At 24.7% G+C, this 25,294-nt stretch overlaps 1 protein-coding gene across 1 annotated transcript; it reads right to left on the minus strand.

The window, feature by feature from the left end:
• Positions 1 to 14,505: 14,505 nt before the first annotated feature.
• LOC145844804 (uncharacterized) lies at positions 14,506 to 15,613 on the minus strand. Its single transcript, XM_082952225.1, has 2 exons — positions 15,326 to 15,613; positions 14,506 to 14,874 (listed from the first exon to the last, which is right to left on the minus strand). Exons 1-2 carry the CDS (start codon positions 15,611 to 15,613, stop codon positions 14,506 to 14,508), a joined length of 657 nt encoding a protein of 218 aa, XP_082808351.1.
• Positions 15,614 to 25,294: the final 9,681 nt, after the last annotated feature.

Below are 25,294 nucleotides of genomic sequence, written 5' to 3' on the forward strand. Positions count from 1 at the left end.
TGATAAGTACAAACTAGTTTTTAATCGGCTTATGTTTACTAATCATTCGAAATTTAATAATCCGAAGATTACATTGTGAAAATCTGCGTTTTTTTCAAAGTCTTAGTTTGTAGTAATCAGTGATCTACAGCTTACCATCAAAAATGCCCCTCACGTGATAAAAATCAGTTAATACAAAACATGCAATTTCAAGTTTTTTATAATAGTTTATAAACTTGTTTTTTGGCTTGTATGTTCACTGTTACTTTTTTCACATTTGCTCTACTATTATTTTAGAAATGTGGAAGGTGTCCCATTTTTTCAACTTGGCCCACTTGGAGATATCTCAGTATATTTATCCCTTGCTCCATAAAATATTGCCAACCCCTGCTTTGTTTTAAACTAGTTGTCGGCCAACTGCGGCCCATGATGTTTTTACAGCTAATTTTTTTTAGGTATAAAATAGGTCATTGAGGTAAAAATCTTACAATTATTTATTATACTGCTTTCTAAATCACTTCTTGACTTGATATTAACCTTTGATGGGTAATCTAAATTATTTTAGTTACTGTGACCCAATAAAAACTAATAACGTTCATAGTGTGACCCGCTATTGATCTAAAGCTGCGACCCCTGGGATAAATTGTTTCTTATCTTAAACTATATTTGTTTCATTAAATCGGCTGGTCAGTTTTAATAACAAGCTCAATAGTTTGTAATTGGGACGAAAATATAACTTTTTCATGAGTATTTTTAAATTTATTTTTAAAATTACTCAACTGAAGTAAAAATACAAATCAATTACTTTTTAAAGTAAATTTAAGCATTAAAACCGATTACCTGATTTTTATTATTTCAGTAACTGAAATAATATTTTTAAAAATGATTTTGTTTAAACATGATTGTAGTTATTTAATGCATATTTTATTGCATTAAATTCAACTTAAGTTCTTGAAATTTACTCAAACTAAATAATTTGGATAAAAATTTTTTGGTTCTTGGTTTATTGACAAGAATTGGATTTATATAAACTTCAAAGCCATGTTTAAACTATCAACAAGCGTATTTTCTGACCAACAAACAACACTAGAGTTTTATAATACTAGTTTAGTATCCGCACAGTTAAAATATAAAACTTTGAATTAGGCTGACAAGTATTTTTGGCATTTTTATATACCACAAAAATGTTTCATTTTTGTTTTGAAATTTTTGTATATCGAAGTTATGTGGCTCAAGTAAACTGAAATTGTTAATATTTTTTATCTTACATAACATAAAAACTTTCAAGTTTCCTTTTATTTCTATAACTATGTGGGAGTTGAAACAAATAAACTTTTTACACGTTATTATTCTTAATTTACAATTGAAAAACAAAACGGTTACGCTAGATAACTTTACAATTACTATTTGTTGTAATACTCCCTTACTATTTTTATTAAAGAATGCCAAGAAAGGCCCGTATAAAAATACTTTTTTTTTATTACTAGTCAAAAATTTTTTAAGCGATTTAGTTTTCTCTTAATCGTATGAACTTTCAATTTATTTCATATAATATAAATAACTTAGCTTCTTTTTATTCACAGACTTTTTTAAGATTAAATAAATTTTTAAAATAAACTGATCAATAAATGTCTATAACTAAACCACCACGGAAAAATAAAATATTAGTAATATTTTTAATTGAGTAAGCAAAATGTTGCATTTTTAAAAATTAATTAAAAAGTAAAATCAGTGTATATGTGGTCTGCAAAACTGAAGTATCTGTATAATTTTAAAAATAGAATAATTTTAGCATAAAGCGTAAGTATCTTAAATAAAAAAAAAATCATAAGTTTTAACCAAGAACTTACTAAAAATGAAATTTGTATAAAACAAAAACTTTTTGGCTGAGAGTAATGACTAAGTTATAATATCATTTTTCATGCAGAGTAAAACTCTTACCTAAGTTGTCGTAACTAATTTAGATAAAAATATTTTTTTTAAAGTTTAGTGTTACTAAAATTCGTGTATAAAATTAAGGAATTTAAAATACTTCTTTTTTATATGTTTCTGTTAAAAGTAAGTAGATAAAAATTACTGATTAGTTTAAAATAACAGACAATTTACTAAAATAAGTTACATATCTACAAATTTGAACTGGGTTTTGTTTTTCTTACTTGAATTTTTTTTTGTACAGTTAATGAATTTCGTGACAACTTATCTTTTGTTAGAACTACTCTTATATCTGGGTAAACTTTTCTACAGCTTTATTTGTAAGAGGGTAACCTTTTAAAAGTTATCATTATCTAAAGAAGTGGCTTGAGATGTCAATGAAGAAATGGTGAGCTCCTTGGAAAATTTAAACGTTATTAGGGCATTGAGTTTAAAAATAAAAGGGAACAATCTATGCATATATAAGTTTATTATTCATTTAATAATGAATTTACATCGTACATTCTAAAAGTAAAACTTTTAAAGGGGTTACTTATTCCTTGATGACTTTTTTACCTTGTTCGTCATTTTTTTACAGATACTTTGAACAGTTTTGACGTAGTTACTTTGTTACAGCTAGTCTTAAATTATAAATTTTAAAAAGCTAAAGATTATATTTAAGGATATACATAAAAAACTAGTAGTTTAAACAAAAGGTAGGAGATAGATAAGACTAAAGTGTATGATGACAAAAGTAGGATTTTAAGAGTTATCATCTCAGGCTTAAAAGTATAAGCGTTGGGTTGTAGTAATTTTTAATAAGTTATAGAATATGGTTTAGCTTGGATGTAATGTAAATTTAAGACTCATGATTGTAGTCATGGATATAGTAGTTTTGGTTAAGAAAAGGGATAAAAGGCATAGGTTTACGCTCTGAAGCTGGAAAACTAAATTTATTTAGCAAATAAAAAAATATTAGTTTTTATTAAGAGTGTCTGGAAAACACTTAATTTGTGCAAAAGAGATGATAAGTTCAAAGTGAAAAAACTGTCAAAATAAAGCATTTACACAAACAAAACTAGAAATAGTTATAGTTAAAACAAACTTATACAAACAATTAGATAAAAACGTTTTTTTTGATAGTATGTATTTTTTTTTGAATTTGGACAACTAGAGTTTTGCTTTAATTTACATTAAAATTAAGTTTTATCAGTTTTTATTGGATTACCCCGAGCAAGCAAATCTTAAGCCGAAATAAAAGACTAATTAATTATAAGTAAGCTATTGGGCTACTAAAGACAATTAAAGTTAAAAAGAATTCATTCGCTTTGAAGAAAACAATTTCTTAACATTTAGAGGTACCTAGTTTGCAATTAAAAGCAAACTTAAAAACAAATTAAAATGAGAGCTCCTTCAATTTACTTGAACGAATAGAACAGTATTTAAACTTAAGAAAAATACTTTGAATACCCTATACAAAAATATCTTGTTTACTTATTTTCTTCATCTTTTATTTTTCAAGGCTAGCTAATTGCTATAAATATTAGTTTTAAAATCTCTTAAACAGCTACACAGCTTATTTGTATATTTCTTATTTCCTAAGAAATAAATAGACTATTTGTATTTACTGTTTTTATTTCGTGGCAAAAGTTTCTAATAGTTTACTGTAACTTATTAAACAAACTTTTGTATTAAAAAGATTTAAACCGCAAAGGACTTTTTTGAAATCAGTTTACAAGTCCTGACAAGACATTAAAAGGTATTACTGGTGTGCGACTCGATAACCGAAATTAATTTTGATTAAAATATAACTATACTGAACTTAAAGTTTCTGTAACTATAGTAAATGTAACAATTTAAAGTTACGTTTTTTTAAATAGTATAAGAAGTAGCAAATAATGTAAAACTTTAAATTAGGTGTAACTATATTTAATTTATTTAGTATCTATATATGTCTGAATGAGTTTATAATAAAGTACAAATTTGTAAAAAATAAGTTAAAATTTAAAAACTTTAAATAACAACACACATGATCTTATATTTTAATAAAGAAAGTTTTAATAAACTTAAAGTTTTAATTACACAATAAAAACGGTATTTTATTTTTTTTGAAGGTCAAAATGTATTAAAAAGAATAATTTGCCTTATTTTTTAACAGTATTATTGTTTATTCAACGATAAAAAAAACGCTCAAAAAGTTTGGTCTATGGATCTGGTGTACAAAGGAACCTTTCGGTTATCGAGTCGTACACCATAAGCTTACAAAGTTTCTAACGAACTATTTACTCATAGTTTTTTTATCATTTAAATATTTAAATCTTTAGTAACAAAACAATCAGTTAAACGAAAAGAAAATGACAGAAAATGAAACTAAACGAAAATTAATGAATTTTGTGTTTTATAATGTACTATTAATCTTGTTTAGTAACATAACAACTAAAAACATATATTACTTCAAGCTGACTTTCAAAAGAAGATAAACAACACTAATAACAAACGTGTGAATACTTGAAATATAGGTTACAACTTCTTCAAAGAAATAAAAAAAATTCACGCTGAAATATTTTTACGAATTTTTTTTTATAAGTATTTTGTGTTAAAAAAGTAATTTTTATTTTATTTAATTATTTAACTTAAACAGTAAAAACAATTTTACGTTTGAATAGTTAAATAAACTATTTTAAAATATTTCTTTTAAAGATTTTTAAAGAAGTTATTTTTACAATAACTAAACTTAACTTTTATATATGAGAATATGAAGATAAGTACTGTAAAATTTATGCTTTTAATTAAAAAAAAAGAACAATAATAATTTTAACAATAATGATATTAACAATAACAAATTTCCTTCTATTTTAAACTATACTTTTTTATTTTTTGAATAGTTTTCCAAGTCTAAAACTGTAATAATAGAAAACAAGCAACACTTGCAATTATAAAAAAAAAAGATTTTTTTCTTTGACTTTCTCAAAAAAAAGAGATTTTTTAACTTAAGTTTACTTGAAACAGTTATCTTAGCTTACTATTTAAATACTTTATTTTCTGCTAAAGTAAAAACATCTATAACTATTTTTTTACATTTGTATTCAGTATTCAGAACTTAATTCAAAATAGTAATCTTAAAGAATAATCTTAAAAAATAACTAGACAGAATATGCTAAAACCTAGACTAAACCGATGTTACTGTAACCAAACAAATCAATTTTCAAACAAAAAAAAAAACAAAAATAAAAAAAATAAATAAAAATTTGGATATTAAAAATTTGGATACTATTAACTTCTTAAACAAAAGTAAATAGACAAGTAGGAATGATCACTAACAAATTCATTCTTGAGAGTCACTTTTTTAAAGATAACTTTTAAGTTCATCCTGGAACTTTTCAAAATGACTTATATTTTTTAAACATAATGGTAGCTTAATCCATAACTTACTTCCTTGGTAGGATAGCGATTTATGCCCTATTTTGCTGTTGAATTTAGATAGAAAAGAAAAAGTTTCTAAAGACCTCATATGATAATTATGGACATTTTTTACACTTAAATAGTATTTTTTAAAGTTTTCTGGTAACAAGTTATGGTTAAACTTAAACATAAACAGACCTATTTCATATAGATACAGACTTTCAACATCTAATATTTTTTTCTGATTTTTTAATTCTCTTACACTATCATCATACTAGTGTAACAAATTTTAATAACATGTTAGTGAGACTTAAATTAAAACTAAGTTTAAGTTGGATTAGTTAAAATAGTTATAAGTATGTTTTAGCTAACAGTAAGAAACTAAATAAGTTAAAATTTTATATTTAGGTTCTAAAACTTAATAAGAAAAATTTACCATATTTAGGTTAAATGAATAAAAACATTTGTTGAAATATGTTTATTTTGAAAAAAATATAACCTATAGTTTTTTACAAATTTAGTTTCCTGTTCGGTAAAAAACGAGTAGGCTTAATATTTAAACAAACTGAAAATTTTTAAAAAACTTTCTATAGCTCACAATGTAAAACTCGATGTGCTGTTTATCTTATTTTTTTCATTGAAAATATTTTGTTTGTTTAATGTTTAATACTTTATTACTAAATATTTTGTACTTTTTACTATTAAGAAAATTCACGTGTGTGTTAATATTAACTTAAGATTATAGTTGTACAGAAATGAAGTTTTTTATGGTTATTCAAAATTTTTATACGTTTTAAATCATACTAATAGGTAGTGTATTAGTAGCTTTAAAACTTACATTTTTAATTTGCAAGTTCTTATCTAAGCTAACTATGGATAACGAAGAAGATAGTGAAAAAAAACCATTAGTTAAAGAAACAGGCAACACAGATTTATCTAATGTTGCGGATGAGCTTGTGAAAGCAAATTATGGTATTACTGGAAACGATTTTCAAGCAGTTACAAAACACGTTTTAGAACCTAGCCTCAGTTAGTGTTTCTGAACTTTTTTACCTTTTGTTTACCTTTATGTATAATTGTATACATACCTGGTAAAAACCACCTTTTTACTATTTATTATAAAGTCTAAATTTAGGATATTCTAAACTTAAAATCTAGTCAAGTAAAGTTGTTAATGATTCAAAAACATTCTACTACTTTCTGGCTAAGAATATTTTTCATCTAATTTTATTTGCAATTGTAAGTTTTTATTTAATGAAAAGTCAATACAAACAAAATTTAAGTAAATTTAGCGTTTCTAAGTCAAAAGTAGAGTTTTTTATCTGATTTTACTTGCGGTTATTATTTTATATTTAATGATGAGTCCATAAAAACAATAATTAAGTAAAATTAGCGGCTCTAAGTCAAGTCAAAAGTAGACGCATTATAATTTAACTGTGAGAATTTATTTTGTTTCGATAGTTAGAAATACATAAGCTTAATATAAAGTAATTTATCACAGATGTTCTTGTGCTAAAACTTTATTTCAACTAACGGCGTTCAACTAACATCTCCAGGATTTAACGCCTTATAACGTTACATCTTATAAAGTAATTTATTAACTTCAAGTTAATAAATTAAACATTATTTTAATATTTTGCACTAAGCAATAAAAATGGATGTTTTCAGTCATTTGTAAATGTTGTTTTAACTATGTATGTTATGGTAAAAATTTTAGTTCAGAACATTTTGTTTTTCTAAAGTATAATTTGGCGTGGGATCACTTGTAAAATCTTGATAAAGTTTTTTTTATAATTAATACCGTTTATAAAGCCTAAGTTTTTGAAATAAAGTTAACTCTTTTAAAAATTTTCTTGAGCTAATTCAGCCTATCTTTACAACTAAAAAATGGTGACAATTTTATTTTGTATACATAATCTGGGTTTAATAAACAAATCGAAAAAAATTAAACCTTTTCTTAAACTTAGAAAAAGTATATTTTAACTTATACAACATGAAATGAAATATTTCAAATTGCTCTGCTAAACGATTTTAGAATAGTAAAAAACTATTTTGAATAACAAGTTAATTTCACAAAAAAAAACACTTTACCTTCTTTGAGGTTTAATAATACCCTTAATAAACTCTTAAGCTATAAAAAAAACTGTTAATAAACAGCGGTAAACCAATGTGGAAATCTTGTAAGTAGCTTAAAAAAAGTTGGAGGATATATTGGCGGAACTTTTGAAAATTCATTAGAAAAGTCTTCAAGCAACGAATCTATAAGTATTAATAAAAATTATGTTTTTACAAACTGTTGTATCAAGTAACTTACTCTTACAATACTAATTCAAGAACATATTTAAACCATTATGGGCTATTAACAAGTGTTTTATCTTAATAAAGCTTAACTTTTTTTAAACAACTGTATAAATGAAATTGACTAACTATCTTTTAGGTTTTTGTATTAAAGAAAAAAGTAAACAAACCTTTCTTGACCTTTTTTAGAAAAATGGTTGTCATTTTTATTACTATAAGTAAAACACAAATATCAAAACCTCTATAGGTAGCCATAAAAAGATCGAAACAAAATTGGATGTAGTGAACGAAAATGACAAAAACAAGTAATAAGAATCATTACGATAAAAACTTAGAAAAACCAATAATTATCAAAATTTTTTTTTTGTAGAAAAATATGTGGTAAACCAAACAAAAAGAAGCCACAAAAGAAGCAAAAACCAGGCATGTTTCTGAACAAAGCAGTTAAGGTTAGAACAGCCTATTCGAAGTACCTATTCTGAAATATTTGTTACAATATTGTAACAGGTTTAAAGTTTTTTTTTGTTCCAATAATTTCCGTATAAAGTCTAAGTAAAAACAAATTTTTTACACTTCAAGTATGTAAAGACTCTCTTTAAGAGCTTTAAAAGTAGTAACAGCCTTTATAAACATCTAAAAATTGTTTGCATGCAAATTAATAACAACATGTATTATAGCTTAAGTAATTTGTTGTATCTGAAAAATATGCAGTTATTATAAAGTTTAAAAAGTGTAACATTTGTCGCTAATTCTTACATAAGTAAAACTAAAATTTGAATAATGGTGTAATCTAATTTTGCACCTTTTATTTAGTTGTAAACTGTGGAATGATTGATTCAAAAAGCTCGCAAAAAAGTTATTTATTTTAAATTTTGAATACTACATAAATGTTACAAAACAAGCATTGAGTCAAAGTTTTTTACTAGTTTGTTTGTTAAACTAAATTTTTATTGTTTTGGAATAGCTAGGAAGTCTTAATAATGTCGATTCAAGAAAAGTCATGGGGAATATGCTTGAAAATATCAAAACTGAAGAAAAATTTTGGACCAGAATGTGGAAAAATATGAAAACAGCAAATTTGGCAGTTTTACTCACTGTAATGGGAATCAATTTCACAGAAGTTTATTTTAGTTTAGCTTTATAAGTTAACATACACTAATGTTTATTTTATTGATATAAAAGCGTACTGTCAAAAAATTAACTTAAAAAATTTTTAGTTATTATTTTACGACTTTTTCGTCATAATTTGTATAAAGCGAAAAAACAAATACAAAATAGCTTTTTAATAGAAATTTTAAGATTATAAAAGTTGCAAACTGTTCTATTTAGTGAAAAAAATTAAATTTAAAGTAAAAAAAAACAATATTACTACAAAAAAAAACAACAAGCAGTTGTTTAAAATCATAAGATTGTTAAAAAAAAACAAGTTATTTCAAAACAAGCTTATCGTATTTTTAGGTCCTGATACACGTGATAGGGTTGGATGATCACATGATCAGAATTTTATCAACATGTCTTCCAGTATTGTCTTCTTTATTTCTTTCTTTTCAAAGCAAGTTTGGATGGAATGACAAAGCTGAAATTTCAAAAGAAAGTCGGTAGCATTTTGAAGATAATTAAGATAAAAAACTTAGGCTATGGTTGTTTCAAGTTAATATTTTTCCAAACTATTTCTATAGAAAACTGACGGTTTGTTTGAAATACTAAATAAACTGAAAATTTTTTTTTGAATTCCCGCATGTGTTTATAAGTCTTATATTGATTTATTTGCTACAATGAGTCAAATTAAAACAGGTGTGGATTTCTACAGACGAATTATGAAGCACGTAGAAGCTAGAATCCGGTTGGATGACGTAGGAGCCAAAGTTGCTGACGTAGTCAACCTGTGGAATGCCACCCTTCTGAATGAAGTAAAAGAATTACCACAGACTATGGTGCCTTTCTAGAGGAAACTATTATTTTCTAAATATTTTTTATTAAATTTTCTATGATAGCTAACTATTTAATTCTACTTTAGCTTAAATCGATTTAACATTACATATTTATTTACATATTTATTTTTACACATAATATACAGTTTTATTGTATCGCAGTAAAGACAAAGAAAAACTAAATGTGTATAAGAAATATGCAATATTTGGAACTATTTTACAATATTTTTTTTTAATAAGTTTCTACTTCTTTGTAAATTTTTTAATGCATTTGCCATGGAAATTTTAATTTAAAATAAGAATAAATGTAGGTTATCCGGGCAGAAAACTTCGAAGCAACTAAGCTAAATGTAAATTTTTAAAAAGTTGAAGCACATTGTTTATATATTTTTTCATAATGAGTAAAAAAAAACTTAGAAGCGTTTATTTTTATTATGTTCAAAAAATGTACCTCACTGCGCTAGGTAATACCTTAATAATAGACATCTTGAAAGTTTACTTGGTATATTAACTCAACTTGTTGTACAGGTTAAAAAATATAGCCTCTAAATCAGTAAGCTAAAACTTACAATTTTTTATACTTGTTATTTATATATATATATATATATATATACATATCTTAAGAAAAAGTTCAAATTCTACATAAATATTTATTATGCAACTTCAAATTAAACAAAAAGTCAACAAAGTTTTATTTTATTTTAAATTAGCTCAGCAATTAATTTTGTTAAGTTTTTTGTTATATTAGGTTAGTGTAAATAAAGTCTTATCGTTTTTAGGACGTTTAAATTATCAAACACAGTTTTAACTTTTGTATAAAATTGATTTACCATTCAACTCAGAGTTCGCAGCTTTTTAAAGTTAAAAAGTTAGATTAAGTTGAAAATTATTTACTTGCCATCATATGTAAATACACTTATAAAAGTCAAAAATTATGTTAAACTACAACAATTTAATAAAGTAAAAAGATATGTTATTACTATATTGCTTTAATACACTTTTGCTACTATAAGTTTGTAATTTTTACATTGTTGTTACTATAAATTTAGCATGATTTCAAAGGTAATTTGTGAAAACGATTGAGCTTGTTTTTCGTATTTTTTTTTTTGACAAAACATAAATTAAATGCAGGAGACTTCTTATTGTCTGGTACTGTGCGTTAAAATCCGGCCCGCTTGCCCCTGACTTTATTCAATTCAAGTTTAAATTAAAAAAAATATTTAGTAAACAGAAATTTTTAATTATTACACTGTTTTAATATCTTACTGTAGAAAAATTTAAATTTGAAAAATTTTTAGCTAGATAACTTTTTAAAAGAGTTATTATATTACTGATGAGTATTCGTTGAAAGTGCTATCAATACATGGTCAAAATTAAGTAGTTTATTAAATTCATATCCAGGAGAGATTGTTGAAGTATAATACAATTAACATAGCAGTTTTTTTATTAAAGTTTTTACTAAATAAAGAGTGTTAACGGGTTAAAAAGGAACTAATTTATTTCTTAGTTTGTTGCAGTATTTTACCAAAATGTGCGTCTATGCACAGAAACATAACTGTGAATGATTTATTCTTGCAAGTTACAACGTAGTTACCAGAATTCCAGAAAAAAAAACTCTGCATACATTTTTGTTTATTTTAACTTATAATGTTACGCTCCATTATAAATATTTGATATTTTTCATAGAAATATGACAATTATGGGTTACAATATCGAAAGTGTTTATTAAAATGTTACTTTGCACCTTAGATTAAGGCCATAGGGGTGGGGTCCACTTTGTTTTTACAACTTGATCTTATTTTGTAGAATTTAGTCTGAGCTATCAGACACTTTTAACCGCTTAAAAAAACTCAATGTAACTTTCGAGATATAAGCGATCAAAGAAAGGGCGTTCAATAGGTTCCTTATGGAAGGCGAAAACTAAAAATGCAAAAAAAGACTATTTCACTAAAAATCTATCTCCTCCTTCATTTTTTGAGTAATCTTTCTCAAATTTTTACAGAATGTGTATCATTAAACTTTAAAGAGATCTATTGTAGGAATTTTTTAAATTTTGAGTAAAAAAAAAATTATTGTCAAAAAACTACCCTTTTTTTAGTTTTTTGTGGATAAAATTTTTATTTTTCAAAATTTCAAAAATTCCAACATTCAGATTCTTCAAAATATTAAAAGGAACATTTCCTGAAAATTTGAAGTCTCTAGGTCAAAAAATGAAGGAGGAGATAGGTTTTTAGTAAATTTTTAAATTTCCGAGAAAATTGACTCCGAAAAACTTGCGGTCCATACGTTTGTATCGGAAACTTTTTACAAAAAATAAAATATCTCAAAAGTTAAATTATATTTTTGAATTCTATAAAAACAGGCTTGTAGTTTGTATTTAAAGCTTTCATATAAAATCCAAAGTTATTTTTTGTAAAAAAAAAGTCGGAGCCCCCCCCCTATGGCCTTAATTTAGGCTTTTAATTTTTTTTTCATAAAAAAACTTAAAATTGTGTACAGAAAAAAGTATCAAGTTTTTAAATACAAAACTATTTTTGCCTTTTGCAAACTTTAAAAGTATACGCTAGCTTGTTAACAGCTATTTAGAACCTTACTACAGCTTTTAAATAAAATAGTTTAAAATAAATACTTTGTTGTTACAAAAACTTTGTTGTTTTAATTTCCTTTACTCAATGAAGAAAACGACTCTTAAAATATGGTCAAAGAGGCTGATATATAGGAAGACCTCTTAATCATCAAGCAACACACTAACCACTTGTTTCCTCTATTTTTTTTGAGCTATATAACAAACAGATGTCTCTAACGTTTAAAATTTAAATTTTAGGAGAGTAATATAAAAAAACCAAAATAAAAAAATAAAAGTAGTAAGACATATAACTAAGAATAATATAAAAATAAAAAGTATAAGAACAGTACAAGAACTTTCGCTTTTTAAAATAAACTCAGTCGTATCAACCTGTTTTGAATATAAAAAAGATAAAATAGTGAAAGTTAAGATGTATGCTCTTACACTAAAATTATTATTCTTTTTGTCTATTTTGAGCTAGCTAATATTTTTTACTGTAAGTATACATTTATAAAATAACTTAAACAAAACAAACTGTGTAAACAGACACAAAAAAAAAGTTACAGTCTATAACACATTAGTTTTTATATCAAAGGAGTGAAAAAAAACTTAGATACTAACACCTTTTTATTTTGACAGTAGCTTCAGTTATTGGTTTGACAATTTTTTTTAAAGCATTTATGAAAAGAATTAGTAAGTTATTTTAAACAATATAAACGTTAGCTTTAAAATAAAATCTGTTCCAAACAGTCAAAATATTAAAATAGTAATTGTTACAATCTAGACTAGATCAGTGCTATTAAAACCTTTTCAAAATACTCGATGTTTATTCTTGGATAAAAACGAATTATCAGTATATTCCTTAAACATATCAAAACAGTATTACCATGCAAACAATTTATAATTTAAACATTTAGTTGTAGTTTTAGTAAGCTGTTCTTCAAATCAATTTGGAAAAGTCATCTTAGGTAACCTTTATTTAAAAAATCATTAGTTATTGCAGTCTAAAGTTTACCGCTCTGATAAGCTAGAGATCTGTTTCCTTTTTTACTTTTACATATTAGTAAGATTTTTTTTTTAACGGTTATAATTTTAATCTATAATGTTAATTTAAACTTATAGTAGGCTTTTAAATAAAAACTCAACTAATACTTTTCAATACATAACACTTAAAAAGTTTCGTCAAAGTAAACTAAAATTTTAATTTTAAACGCAGAAAGAAAAAATTTAAGTGAAAGTTTAATTCAACTAAACAAAAATCACATTGTAATTTAAATGAAGGTTTTTGAAACTACATAAGTTATTAAGAAAAATAAAACCAAGTTATAAAAGTAATTAATACCGGAGAATTATTAAGAAATAGACTGTAAGTTAAATAATTTTCTAAAACACAAAAAATCATCATTAGCTCACTTAATTATACAAAAGTATACAAAAAAATGTATCCACAATAAAAAAAAAAAAAAACATCATTATTCTAAGAGAAGGCACAAATAAACTTAATCAAAAACTCTCAGAATATTGATAAATTAAAAATTCTACCTTTCACTTTTAATGATATTTTTAATTTTTGTTCTTTGTATAAAACAGCTACTTACCCTATACTATTTGCCTTAACCAAAATATTTTCTGATTTTTTTAAACAAAGTTTTTGTCAGTTTGCTTTAAAAATTTTTTAGGTTACACCTCTTAGAAAATTATATCATCTAAAAAAAGATAAAGACTTTACAACTTCTAAATCTGCCGTTATACTACAAATGGAGTAAATAAATTTTACTACTGAAATGCATTTGAATATCTATCAGTTTACTGCTTACAATTTATTTAATTTGTTTGATTTTTTATTAATCCTGTGTCTAAAGAGTTCAGTAAGTTACCAGTAAAACATTTTTGTTTTTAGCTACTTTTTAAATGTAATCTAAAAATAAAGTTAAAAAAACGTTAGTTAGAAGTTGTAAGTAGTATTTATTTACGTTGTTTAACCTACTAAAAAAGACAAGCATGTAAATAGTACTTGCAAAATAATAATCAGTTTTTCTAATGTGTTTTAACCTTAATTATAAGTTGAAAAGTTTTATTGTGTTACTTTTTATAGTTTAATTTGTAGAGTGATTTAAAAACGTAATATAAAAGTTAAAGTTGTAACTTATTACCTTGAAAATATAAAAACTAATTTATAGATAAATGTTACTGTAAATTAGAAAACTTTACCAGCTTTTGCAATAAAATAAAATTTAAAACAATTTTAAAATTTAGATTTGTTTCATATTTTTAAACAATTAGATAATCAATAAATTACAAATGATTAACTACACGAACTGAAATTCGATGAGGTTAGTTACTTATTTTTGTTAAAACTCAAAAACAACAAAAAATTTTAGGCCTATATAAAATACCAAAAAAAATGTTATAAAACTTTCATTTTTCAACAAATGAACTTTTTCTCCGCTTTCTGCTCTTGGCGAAAAATCCGCCCTCCTTCGGCTTCACTAGGAACGGATCCTCCTGAACTTCCTCAACCAGCTTCTTCACTTGCAGGTAGCAATCCTGCAGGTCCCTGTTCACCACGTGCAACCTGAACGACCCCTGGTGGTTGCGGTGCAAGTTTCTCAGGTCCCGGTACTCCCCCACGTGCCCCTCAACCTGGTCGCCATCGCAACCGTGGACGAGCAGGCGGGTCTTGTAGGAGTCGCGGTTGCCAGGGGCGACCATGATGAAGTGGATCGACATGCCGCATTTCTGCAACGCCTCAAAAGCTTGTCTGCTCTCAACAGCGAACATAGACACCTTGAATTAGTATTTAAGTACTTTAGGATAAAATGGTTAAGCCTTCGTTTTTTTTCATTCTTATTTTATTACTAAATTTTTTAAAAAGTGTTTAAATTCAGTTTTTCATATATAATTTTTCAATACATCCGAGATAATATATTAGGACGTGAAATTCTAAAATTTTTACAAGTCAGACTTGTTTTAAAACCAAAAACATGTTTTAAAATGCAAAAAGAAAAAAATCTAAAAATGGTTTTGTTTATGCTAAAACTTAACAATTCTATGATACTTATAAAGCTAGGTTAGTATTTGCAGTAAAGGTTTCATAATACCGCTCATTTATAAAATAATAACTAACTTTTAGTCTGAAAACTATTAAAGAAAAAGTTTTACAAAATAAACAAGTTTCCTTTAAGTTCATATGAATAGTTACAACAATCTAAAGTATTTAGACACAATTCGAAGTTACCTTCGAGCATGAAATGTAAGAAGTGACCAGAGTCTTGCTCACTCCGAACAGATCATCTCCTCTCTTCCAATGAGCCAGAAGCTCTCCTTCCTCCATCATCTGCAGCATGTCCTTGCGATCGTGATGGAGATGAAAGAACCCGTTGGTGATTTTATTGGGAGGCGGGAGAGAGGTCAGGACGGGTATGATGGAGTAGCTGTTGGGAAAATCCTTCCACAGCCTCCGCATCAGACACGACTTTCCTGCACACTTGGCTCCGACAAACACAAAAACTAACGGCTTGCTCATTTTATTAGGTTTTAAGTTCTTTTTTTGATGAAAAGGTTACCAAGTAAAGTTATTGAACTGTTGTGTTGCTTCAACTGTTCTGTGTGTTAAAAAACAAGTATTTACTAAGTTAATATCAAATGAGTTTTTCAACTGTTCTACTAAGAAACTTTTATGTTAACCACAACGTAACTACAATTTACTATATTTTTTCTATTAAATTTTTTTTATTACAACCGCTTACTTTAAGTGAAGTTATTTTTTAAATTGTAAATGATTGTCTTGTAGTACTTGATCCTCAAGTGTTTTATTAGAGTATATACAAGCTATCACTGTTTTAACATAAAAATATACAAAAGTTTTATTGAATAAAACTATTTTTTTGAAAAACGTCTAGTTATTTGAGACAATTTTTTTTTGAAACTACTCGACGACTTTAAAATATTTTCTAAAAAAACTTGTTTTCGTGTAAAGACTCCTCATAAAATACTACTATTTTTCATCGTGAAAATTTGTAAAAAAACGATACATATAGTAATTCAAAATAGAAATAGAATTTTCATCCTTACAAATGAAAAAAATTATATTACATACATTCTTAATCGTATATTTGGTCTAAATGAGCGAGCATCGAAAAATAAAAAAAACAAAAAACCGTATGAACTTTGAAAATAAATGTAAATATATCTTATGAATATGTCAAATTAAAAAATCTGTTTTAAAATAAAATTGATTTGACTAAAAATACCTTGAAAACTAACTAAAGTACGTATTTACTAATGTATAAAATAAAGGAAAAAAATCGTGTGAATCTTTTGCATTAAGTTTTGAATAAAAAATCAGTAGGGTTAGGAATTAAGAATATATTTTTGTTATATTGAGCTGATGAACAACAATGAAAAGATTACTAGAAATATTTAGATTTACAACGCAAAGTTATAAGAATAGTTCTGTCTAAAAATTTAATTTGAACATTTTCAGGCTACTCCCCTTCAAAAAGAAATTACCTGAAACTTTCAGTTTACTATAAATAACATTTAAAAATCTCTTAATATAGTTCAAATTTTAATAGCTTCAAAATTGTTTGTTTAAAATTTAATAAGTACTATATTATTTTTTTTTCTTGATAAGAATTAGACTAAGGCAGAATTGTATTTTTAAGGTTTTACAAACTTTACGTGTTTAATCACTTTTTTAGCAAACTTTTATTACAACATTTCATTCAATTAAACAAAATGTGAACTAATTAGGAAATAAATACTTTTTTAGTCAATATATTTTTAATTCTTAGGTTAAAAATTAAGAACATTGTAAGTTGATAGATTGACAAGCCGATTTTAAACTGTCACACAAAGAAAGGTCAACTAAAAAAGAAAAAATCATCAAAATATAAATGATTTAGCATAGCAATGACAACAAAGAATTAGATTTAACTTTTTAAATAAAATACTTATAGTCACCAAATAAAAACAAAGTTATTTCTTTAAAAAAAAAAAAAAGAAAAATGATAAGTTAAAAAAAAAAGGTTTAATAGTTTATCTAAAAATTTGTATCTAAAACTTATATCTAAACATAACATAAAAGATTGTTCTAAAACTTTATTGCTGTTTTAAAAAGTTTTTAAAGTAATTAGCTCTCTAACTTTAACTTTGTTTTATTTGCAACTAATTTAGACATACAGTCTATTTACTACTTTTTAAGCATAATCCATTCTAAAGAGATTAATTTTAAGAAAAGTAATCACAATAACTATTGTATTACAATCATATGAAAATACAGAAACATTTAAGTATTTTTAAAATTTGTAGTAGACGATATAAACAATAGAAGCCTAGTTTATATTAAAAATTTAAGAAAATAGTCTATTGTTACTGATTAATTAAAAGGTTTTATTTCTATACGAAATTAATTAAATAAGTTTTATTTTGAAAAAAATAATTTCTTATAAATAAAAAACAAATAATTTATTTGTTTTAAATATTATCAAAATTCTTTAGAAACAGTAAATCTCTTTTCTAAAAGAGTTTTACAAAACTTATCAAATTATAAATTTAACTTATTCTAACTGTACTGACTTTGTAAATTCACAACTAGTATCTTCTAAAAAGTTAAGCAACACATGTATAAAGTACTTAGGTAAAAAAGTTACAGTCTTTGTTTGATTTTTTAAGTCTTTTTGTTTCATAAAAAAACCTTTTTCTAACGTTTTATTGACTTATTTTAAGTTTTAAATAAAAAAGATAAGGTAATCTAAACATTTTTTGTATTAGATAAACTAAAATTAAGTAAAGCTATAATTGATTTATTTCGCTCGTTTTATAGATTTTACGGTTATTTTATTACTTTTATAAAGCCTCTATTTTTTTACATCTAGAACTTCAGTTTAATTTAATATTTATATTACCTAGCCACAAGTTTTTGATTTATTTTTGTTATAAAAATGCCATTTTAAATGGTTTTTACTAATGACTGTTTGTCAAAGGTGTTATAAATAAGTTGGACTAATATGAAAAAAATTAATGAACTTCTAAGTTTTGCACAAAAAAAACTACCAATTGTTAGAAGTGTTAATACTTTACTACACTGTAATCATTGATACTACTGTATACATCAAGAGTAAAATTTAAAACATAATGGTTAACAGCAATACAGAAAAAAAAAAGTTTCATGGTTATTACTAAAAAAATGGATGCACGACTATTGACATTCAGACAACTTAGACTCCGAGAATTTTAGTCCTTAAATTAAAACGCTTAAAAAATCCAAAATACGTATGTAAATCTAATTAATATCTACCAGCCATTTTTTTTTGCAAAATCAAAAAAATTGAGATATAGATAAAATATTTTTTTTATTATAGAAATTTTAAGGAACTTTCTAAAATATTTTTAATAATTGTTTTTTTGTTTTTTTCTTCTATCATTATCTTTTTAATTAAATCTACAACCACTTTTTTATTTTATTCACACAATATATTACTTTTTGAGACATGGTCTATTAAGATTAAAAAAAAAGACCTGAGTTTATATTGTCAAGTAACCCTAAACAACATCGATATTGTTGTAGTTATTATCTTTTACAATAGCAACATAACTGTCAATAATCTAACTGTTATTAAAGTTCTATTAATCAATAAAAATTAACTTAATTTAACTGTCAATATTTTTTAAAATTAAAATTATTTTCAAACGCTATGATGAATAACAAAGTAAAAACTAAGTTCACTAAATAAATAATAATGAATAAATTATAAAAGTTTACAATGAATATAGTTTTGTGTTAGATATAAAAGTGTACAAAATAACAGTTCCTATAAAGTTTAGGTTTTGTATAAAATACCTTAATTTAAGCTTTTATAATAGTGAAGCTAGACAAAAGCTACTGAATATTTTGTTTATCCTATTGACAAATTAAAAAAAAATGAAGTTTTTGTTTACTTTATTTTGTAATTAATTATTTAAATTTTATGTATCGTATTTTTTAAATAAATACTACAACTAAATTGAATTTTTTTTTAACTTACTTTATGTATAATGCATAAAGGATAAAATCAGTAGTCACATTCAGTACAATACAGTCTTGAAAGGAAAATAAAAACTATATATCTATTTATAAACAAAAACTTGGTTTATTATTGCAAATTTATTGTCCATAAGATGGACCTAGGCATCAAAACCTAGGCCATTTAAACAGAAAGACACATAACAAAAAAATTAAAAATGAAAATAACACAAAAAGCTTATTTTGTTTAAAACAAAGATAAGGAGGTATATTAATATAAAAAGCAAAAATTTTAACCACATACTTATACTTATTGACACTTTGATGTAAAAACAATCAACATGAAATGATTAAATGCATTGACTAACAACAAAAATAAAACCTAAAGCCCTAAACACATTAACAATAGACTGGCCAGATAAATAACCATTTAACATATTGAAAAAGTACTCATCATTAATAGAGGAAAGGCGCTCCTTTAAAAAAATTAAGTATGGACTAAGCTAATTTTTAAAATTAAATCAACAGTTGATATTATTATTATTGTAAGTTTATTGTCATGCGATGGACCCAGGCGTCAAAACCTAGGCCACTTATACAGAAAGACATACAACAAAAAGACAAAAATAAACCAAAATTGTACATTAAAAATGAAAAAAAAAAAAACTGAGTTTAACTGATTAAAGTTTAAAAATTAACATAAAAACACCAAAAATTATAACACAAAATTTATAATTCCGGTGCTTCCGAAAAAAGAACAACAATATCCTACTTCAACTTCACCCGAACAGATGGTTTCACTCCAAAACTGGTTTCACTTTCATTCGAACGACTGGCTTCACATTATTTGAACAACTGGTTCAGCTTTCATTTGAGTAACCGGCTTAACTTTTATCCATACAACTTGTTTCACTTTTATTCGTATAACTAGAACCGCTTTTATATGAACAACGTTTTTCTTTTTTCTTAGGAGAGCCTGCTTCATATTTACTTTCAAATCTTTAATACTCAGATAACTCAGCGTTTGTTGGACTTTCGTAGTAGCTGATGAATATTGAGAACACTGACTATAAACAAAACTTAAGAACCCAAGGCCTCTAGCACTTTAATAGCCCAATAAACTATGTATTAAGGAACAGGTTTTGTTATACACAGAGGAAAGGCGCCGCCAATAAAATAAAATAAAGCTATAGGTTAAACCAAATTAGACAAATACAATCAGTGGTAAAATTAATATTGATATAATTTGCTTATTTATTTTACTAACAAACATTTTATTTAAATACTTTTTCTTAAACTTCATTCGAAATTCTTTAATTTTTTTGCAAGAAAACAATTCATTTGGAACTTTTTCCATGTATCATCTGACCAATAAAAAAAGAATTATGCCAAGCTTCATTACTGAAGTGATGTTTGCATGTAAATTTTTTGCTACTTCCTCTCAGTAAGTAATTAGTTTTGTAAGATTCAAAAATTGATTGCAGATTAATTGTAGTTTCACCGTTTTAGCTTTTACATTATTTAACTTTTAATATTAAATTATAACTGTGTGGTTCTTCCAACACCGGTAAACAACATATATATAGCTTGTGTTTATCAGTTAAGATGTTCTATACTAACAAATAATTACAAAAATAATTAAAATAATGGACTTTAAAAAGAGTATCTAAAAATTTAGTGAGAAATAATCAACGAAAAATAAATACAAATGAGTTATGCTTACCTGTTAAAAAAAAAACTTATTAACACTGTTTTTACAATGTTTTAATTATCAGTTTAAGTAAATAAACTGTAATTCTTATTAAGTAAGAAAACTAGCTTTATATGATTGAAATTTATAAACTTACTGATACCAAAACTTTTAAACAGCTTAAGTGGTCAGAGCTTTAGGGCGTTGGAAACAAAAACATTTCGAATTCATCAACATTTTAACAGTATTTTTTCATTATACCTTTATAAGTTTTCTTAGTAAGGTTAATTGTATAGAAATTAAAAACAAAACTGACGTTTAAATAATTTATTAGACAAATCTATATCTTAAATCAAATACAACTCCAAAGAACTCTTTTTTATTAATTATTTAAAATTAATTTTACTTTATATCGGAGTATAAAATGTTAAACACACCTGACTGTCATAGTAGACTAGCATGTTAACTTTTTATATATGTCATGTTGTTTAAAATAAATATTCATAAATGCGTACTAATTTAACAAAAACACAACTTGTTATAAAATATATGTTATATTGTACATACTAAAAAACGTTAAACCAATGAAATTTTTATTGTAGTATACTTTTTAATATTAAAATATCTCTACCTTTCACATCAATGCTAGTAAAATAAAAATTATTTGATGTATCTTATTCCTGAAACTCAATAAAAACAAAAATTATTAAAAAAAAAGGAACTTAACAATTTCTCAGAGTAAAATTGCAACTATCCAAATCAACTATTATTACTTTTCCAACATAGTTTAAAGTAATTCTCACTATAATAACTTAGCTAAGCAAAAAAGTTAATTAGTTATCGGATAATGAAAAGTTTGAAAAGAATGACTCTAAAATATGTTATAAAAAACCGGATTCGCCCGGATCCGGTCTTTTTTTAAATTAGGATCCGGCTGCTCCGGATCCTAAAAGTTGAAATTCTTATTTAGTGTTAATAACGAAGAACTTTAAAAAAGTAAATTATTATTACTTCTACGATTGAACTTGGATTTTGTACCTTGTATGATATAAAAGAAAAATATGTTTAAACGCTTATAAACTTACAACTATTAGTTATTTTTTATAAAACTTAAATTAACATTTTATATAGAATAATTCAATAAAAATATCAAGATTAAATTCTTTAGCAACTATTTAGATATATGAAAGTAAGCAATTTAGTAAAAACTTTTTACCAGATCAACGCTACTAGGCATTCAAACAAACCTATTCTAGCTTTTAAAAGATGTGATGAAAAAATAACAGTTTTTTGACGATCATTGTAAGAAAACATTTTGATTTTGCTCGTACAAGTTATAAATTTCAGAAAATAACCTTTCAGAATAAACAGAAGATGGAGGTGCAGAAAGATACTTCCTTGCAAACCTTGATGTTTGTATCTTTTCTTGTTTGGCTTCCATCAAGATAAAACTTCATCTTCTTTAAAATATTAAAGTAAATTCTTTTCAGCAAAAAAAAAACGTAATTTCCTTCTCAATCTCTTCTTAAACCTAATCTTGTTGCTCGCTTTCGTTAGTGGTTGTACTTGTTTCGGTTTCAAATGTGGAGTAGAACGACAAAACGTAATTGAAAAAATCTTTTATAGATAGTTGAGCTTTAAGATTATTAGGCGGTACTAGAGGAAAGTTCAAACTTTAAACAGTCTCACGGAAAGATATGATTTTTTGCTACGAACTTCAACATATTATAATAGTTTAGAACTGTTTTATTTTCTTATCTAATTCTAAACATGTAGCTTTTTTGTTTTGATTAAACTGATTATTAAGTACATTAAATGCTTATCTTTGGTCCGCTACTAATTTATTGTATATATTCAAAAACTAATCGTGCAAAAAATATTGTATAAAATTTTACAAGTGTGCTATTAATTTGAAATTTTTTACTTTTTAAAAACTAATTTATTACAAAATCAGGCGGTTACTCAGTTTTTAAGTAATAAAAAATATTGACAAACTATGTAAAAATGCAGTTGAAATTCAGAAAAACATATTGTATAGATTTTCAAAACTATATAATGGTTAATTAAGTTATAAAATTTGTTTTCTAAAATTGAAATTTTTGCATAGTTTGTCATTTTATTTTTTCTTATTGCAGAATCACAGTTTAAAAGTCCGTTTAGCGGTGAAACTTATTAATTGTTTGAATTAGTAAATAACGCATTTTTCAGTTTATCAATCTTCAACTTGAATTGATTCCTGTGTTAAACCTTTTTTAACCAATGTAACTCTTTTAAACAACTTTTTCATGAAAATTAGCTTATATATAACTTTGATACAATTTTTCTAATCTACTGCAGCCTGCACAGGACTTTTCCTTGTAAGTTTAAACTGAAGTAAAACTGATGTAAGTAAATGAATATATATCTCTGCTCGTGACATTTTTTTACGACACTAACTATCAAAGTTTCCGCTTTAATTTAGATTGTACTTACATAGTATGTACCAAGCAGTTAAACTTTTGTGACATAGTTTTAGTCTTCCATGTAATTGATGATAAAAGATCTTCATTTTTGTAATACCTTTTACAGCGGGGTTGCCACAGATCAAGTCGAGAAAAATTTATAACTTTTTACTAAATTTTTTTTTGACTCTTATAAATCAAACTCAAATTTAAACTTATTCTATAATGCATAATCAAATACTTGAAACTATCTAAAGCATTCAATCTTGTTTATACAGGTTATAACAACAGTTTATTTTTGCTGAATTTAATCATCTAACTTTCATTACATAACTTGAACCATCTGTTTTATTGATAAACAGCTCTATCAGAAAAATATAGTCAGACTTGTATAAAAGTTGTAAAACAACCTATAAGTTAATGAATTATAATAAATTACCTAAACCATTTAATATAAAATCTTTAAATTAAAAATAAATTAGAATATACTTAAGTAACTGTAAAAAATACATAAAAAAGTCAACTATATATCTGTTATATAAAATATTTCTTCTTATCATTTAGTAAAAATTTGTAACAAATAAATCTACTCTTATATACTTAAAAAACTTAAGTTGTTTTACAAAAAAATACAAATAAGTAAACTTAACCATGGCATATACTTCTCTTATAACTTATTTTTAAAATTTAAACAACTTATAAAAATTATAAAGAGGTAAAGTATAAACTTGTTACATAAATACTAAATTTAGTTCTTATTTATAAAGAACTTAATTTTATACTTAAACAAAAAACACTTTGATTCTAAAATTCTGCAAGATAAAATTTTGTGTATATATCAGTTTCACTATGGAAATGTCCTTGCCACAGATCAACAATACTTAAAGGCATACAAAAACTGCTTGTTCAAGTAGAGTAGTTGTTCAATAGGTTAATAGAAAAAATTTGCAGTTTTATAAAAGATATTTTGTATCAATTTATACCAGATAAAGGCATGGAAATTAAGTAATTTTTACATATATATAATAATTTTGCAACTTTGGTCTGACAAAGGTTTTTTATATTTTTTTCCATTTAAAGGCTTTTGAAAATAAGGAATTTTATAAATTTGAACTGACAATGTCTAAAGTTTTTTTTACAAATTTCCTGACTTTTGTCATTTTTGAGTTTTTCCTGAACTTGCAGCCCTGCACACAACAGATATGACTTTTGCAATGTAACCACTGGTTTTTTAATAAATTTTTTAAAGTACGACTTTGCTTGTCCATTTTTGAAAAAAATTCAAATCAAGGAAAAAAAAAAACTGCAAAATTATTACCAAAAATATATTTTCATGCTACTTTCAATGTGTTTGTAATAAATAAAATTTGAAAAAATACAAAGTTTTCTATCTTTGTAACAACTATTGCTAATCAAACCTAAATTTTGTTTATAAAAGTTTTAGTATTATTTCCGTGAATTTAATACATTCTAGATAAAATAACTAACCTGCTTTGAGAGATTAATCTTAAATAAACTCATAATTAAAAAAAAAAATGCAACTACATGTAAAATGTGAGAGAACAAAACTTATAGGAAAAAAACCTAAAAAAAATTATAGTTTGTATTTTAAAAGCATGTTCAAATAATGAATTTTATTCAATAGTAATTGTTTTAAATTACAGACTGGAAGGCAGCCAAGCATACATGAATACTATGAGCTTATTGTTTAAGTAACAAATCTCATTTAGATGCTGATTTAACTTTCATACTGGAATTATCATCTCAAGTTGTATTTGTCTATATTTTACAATTTCCTGTATCGTTTTTTATATACAAGATTCTCTTACCGTAGGAATTTAATTAACCTTTAATAAACATAACTTTAATGAGACAATGTTAGTCCAACTCATAAACAAGTATAACAGGATAATAAAAAAATGCATTAAGATTATATTTAGCTTTGACAATTTTTTGTATTAAAAATAAGCTTGCAAATGAGCATTTTATACATTAAGAATATTTTTTTATGACTATAAATAAATATTTATTTAAACGAAATTTTTATATTTGAACAATATACCAAACATG

This window comes from Thalia democratica, chromosome 9 (assembly GCF_965202585.1).
Source record: "Thalia democratica chromosome 9, ktThaDemo2.hap1.1, whole genome shotgun sequence".
In the NCBI taxonomy this organism is placed as follows: domain Eukaryota; kingdom Metazoa; phylum Chordata; class Thaliacea; order Salpida; family Salpidae; genus Thalia; species Thalia democratica.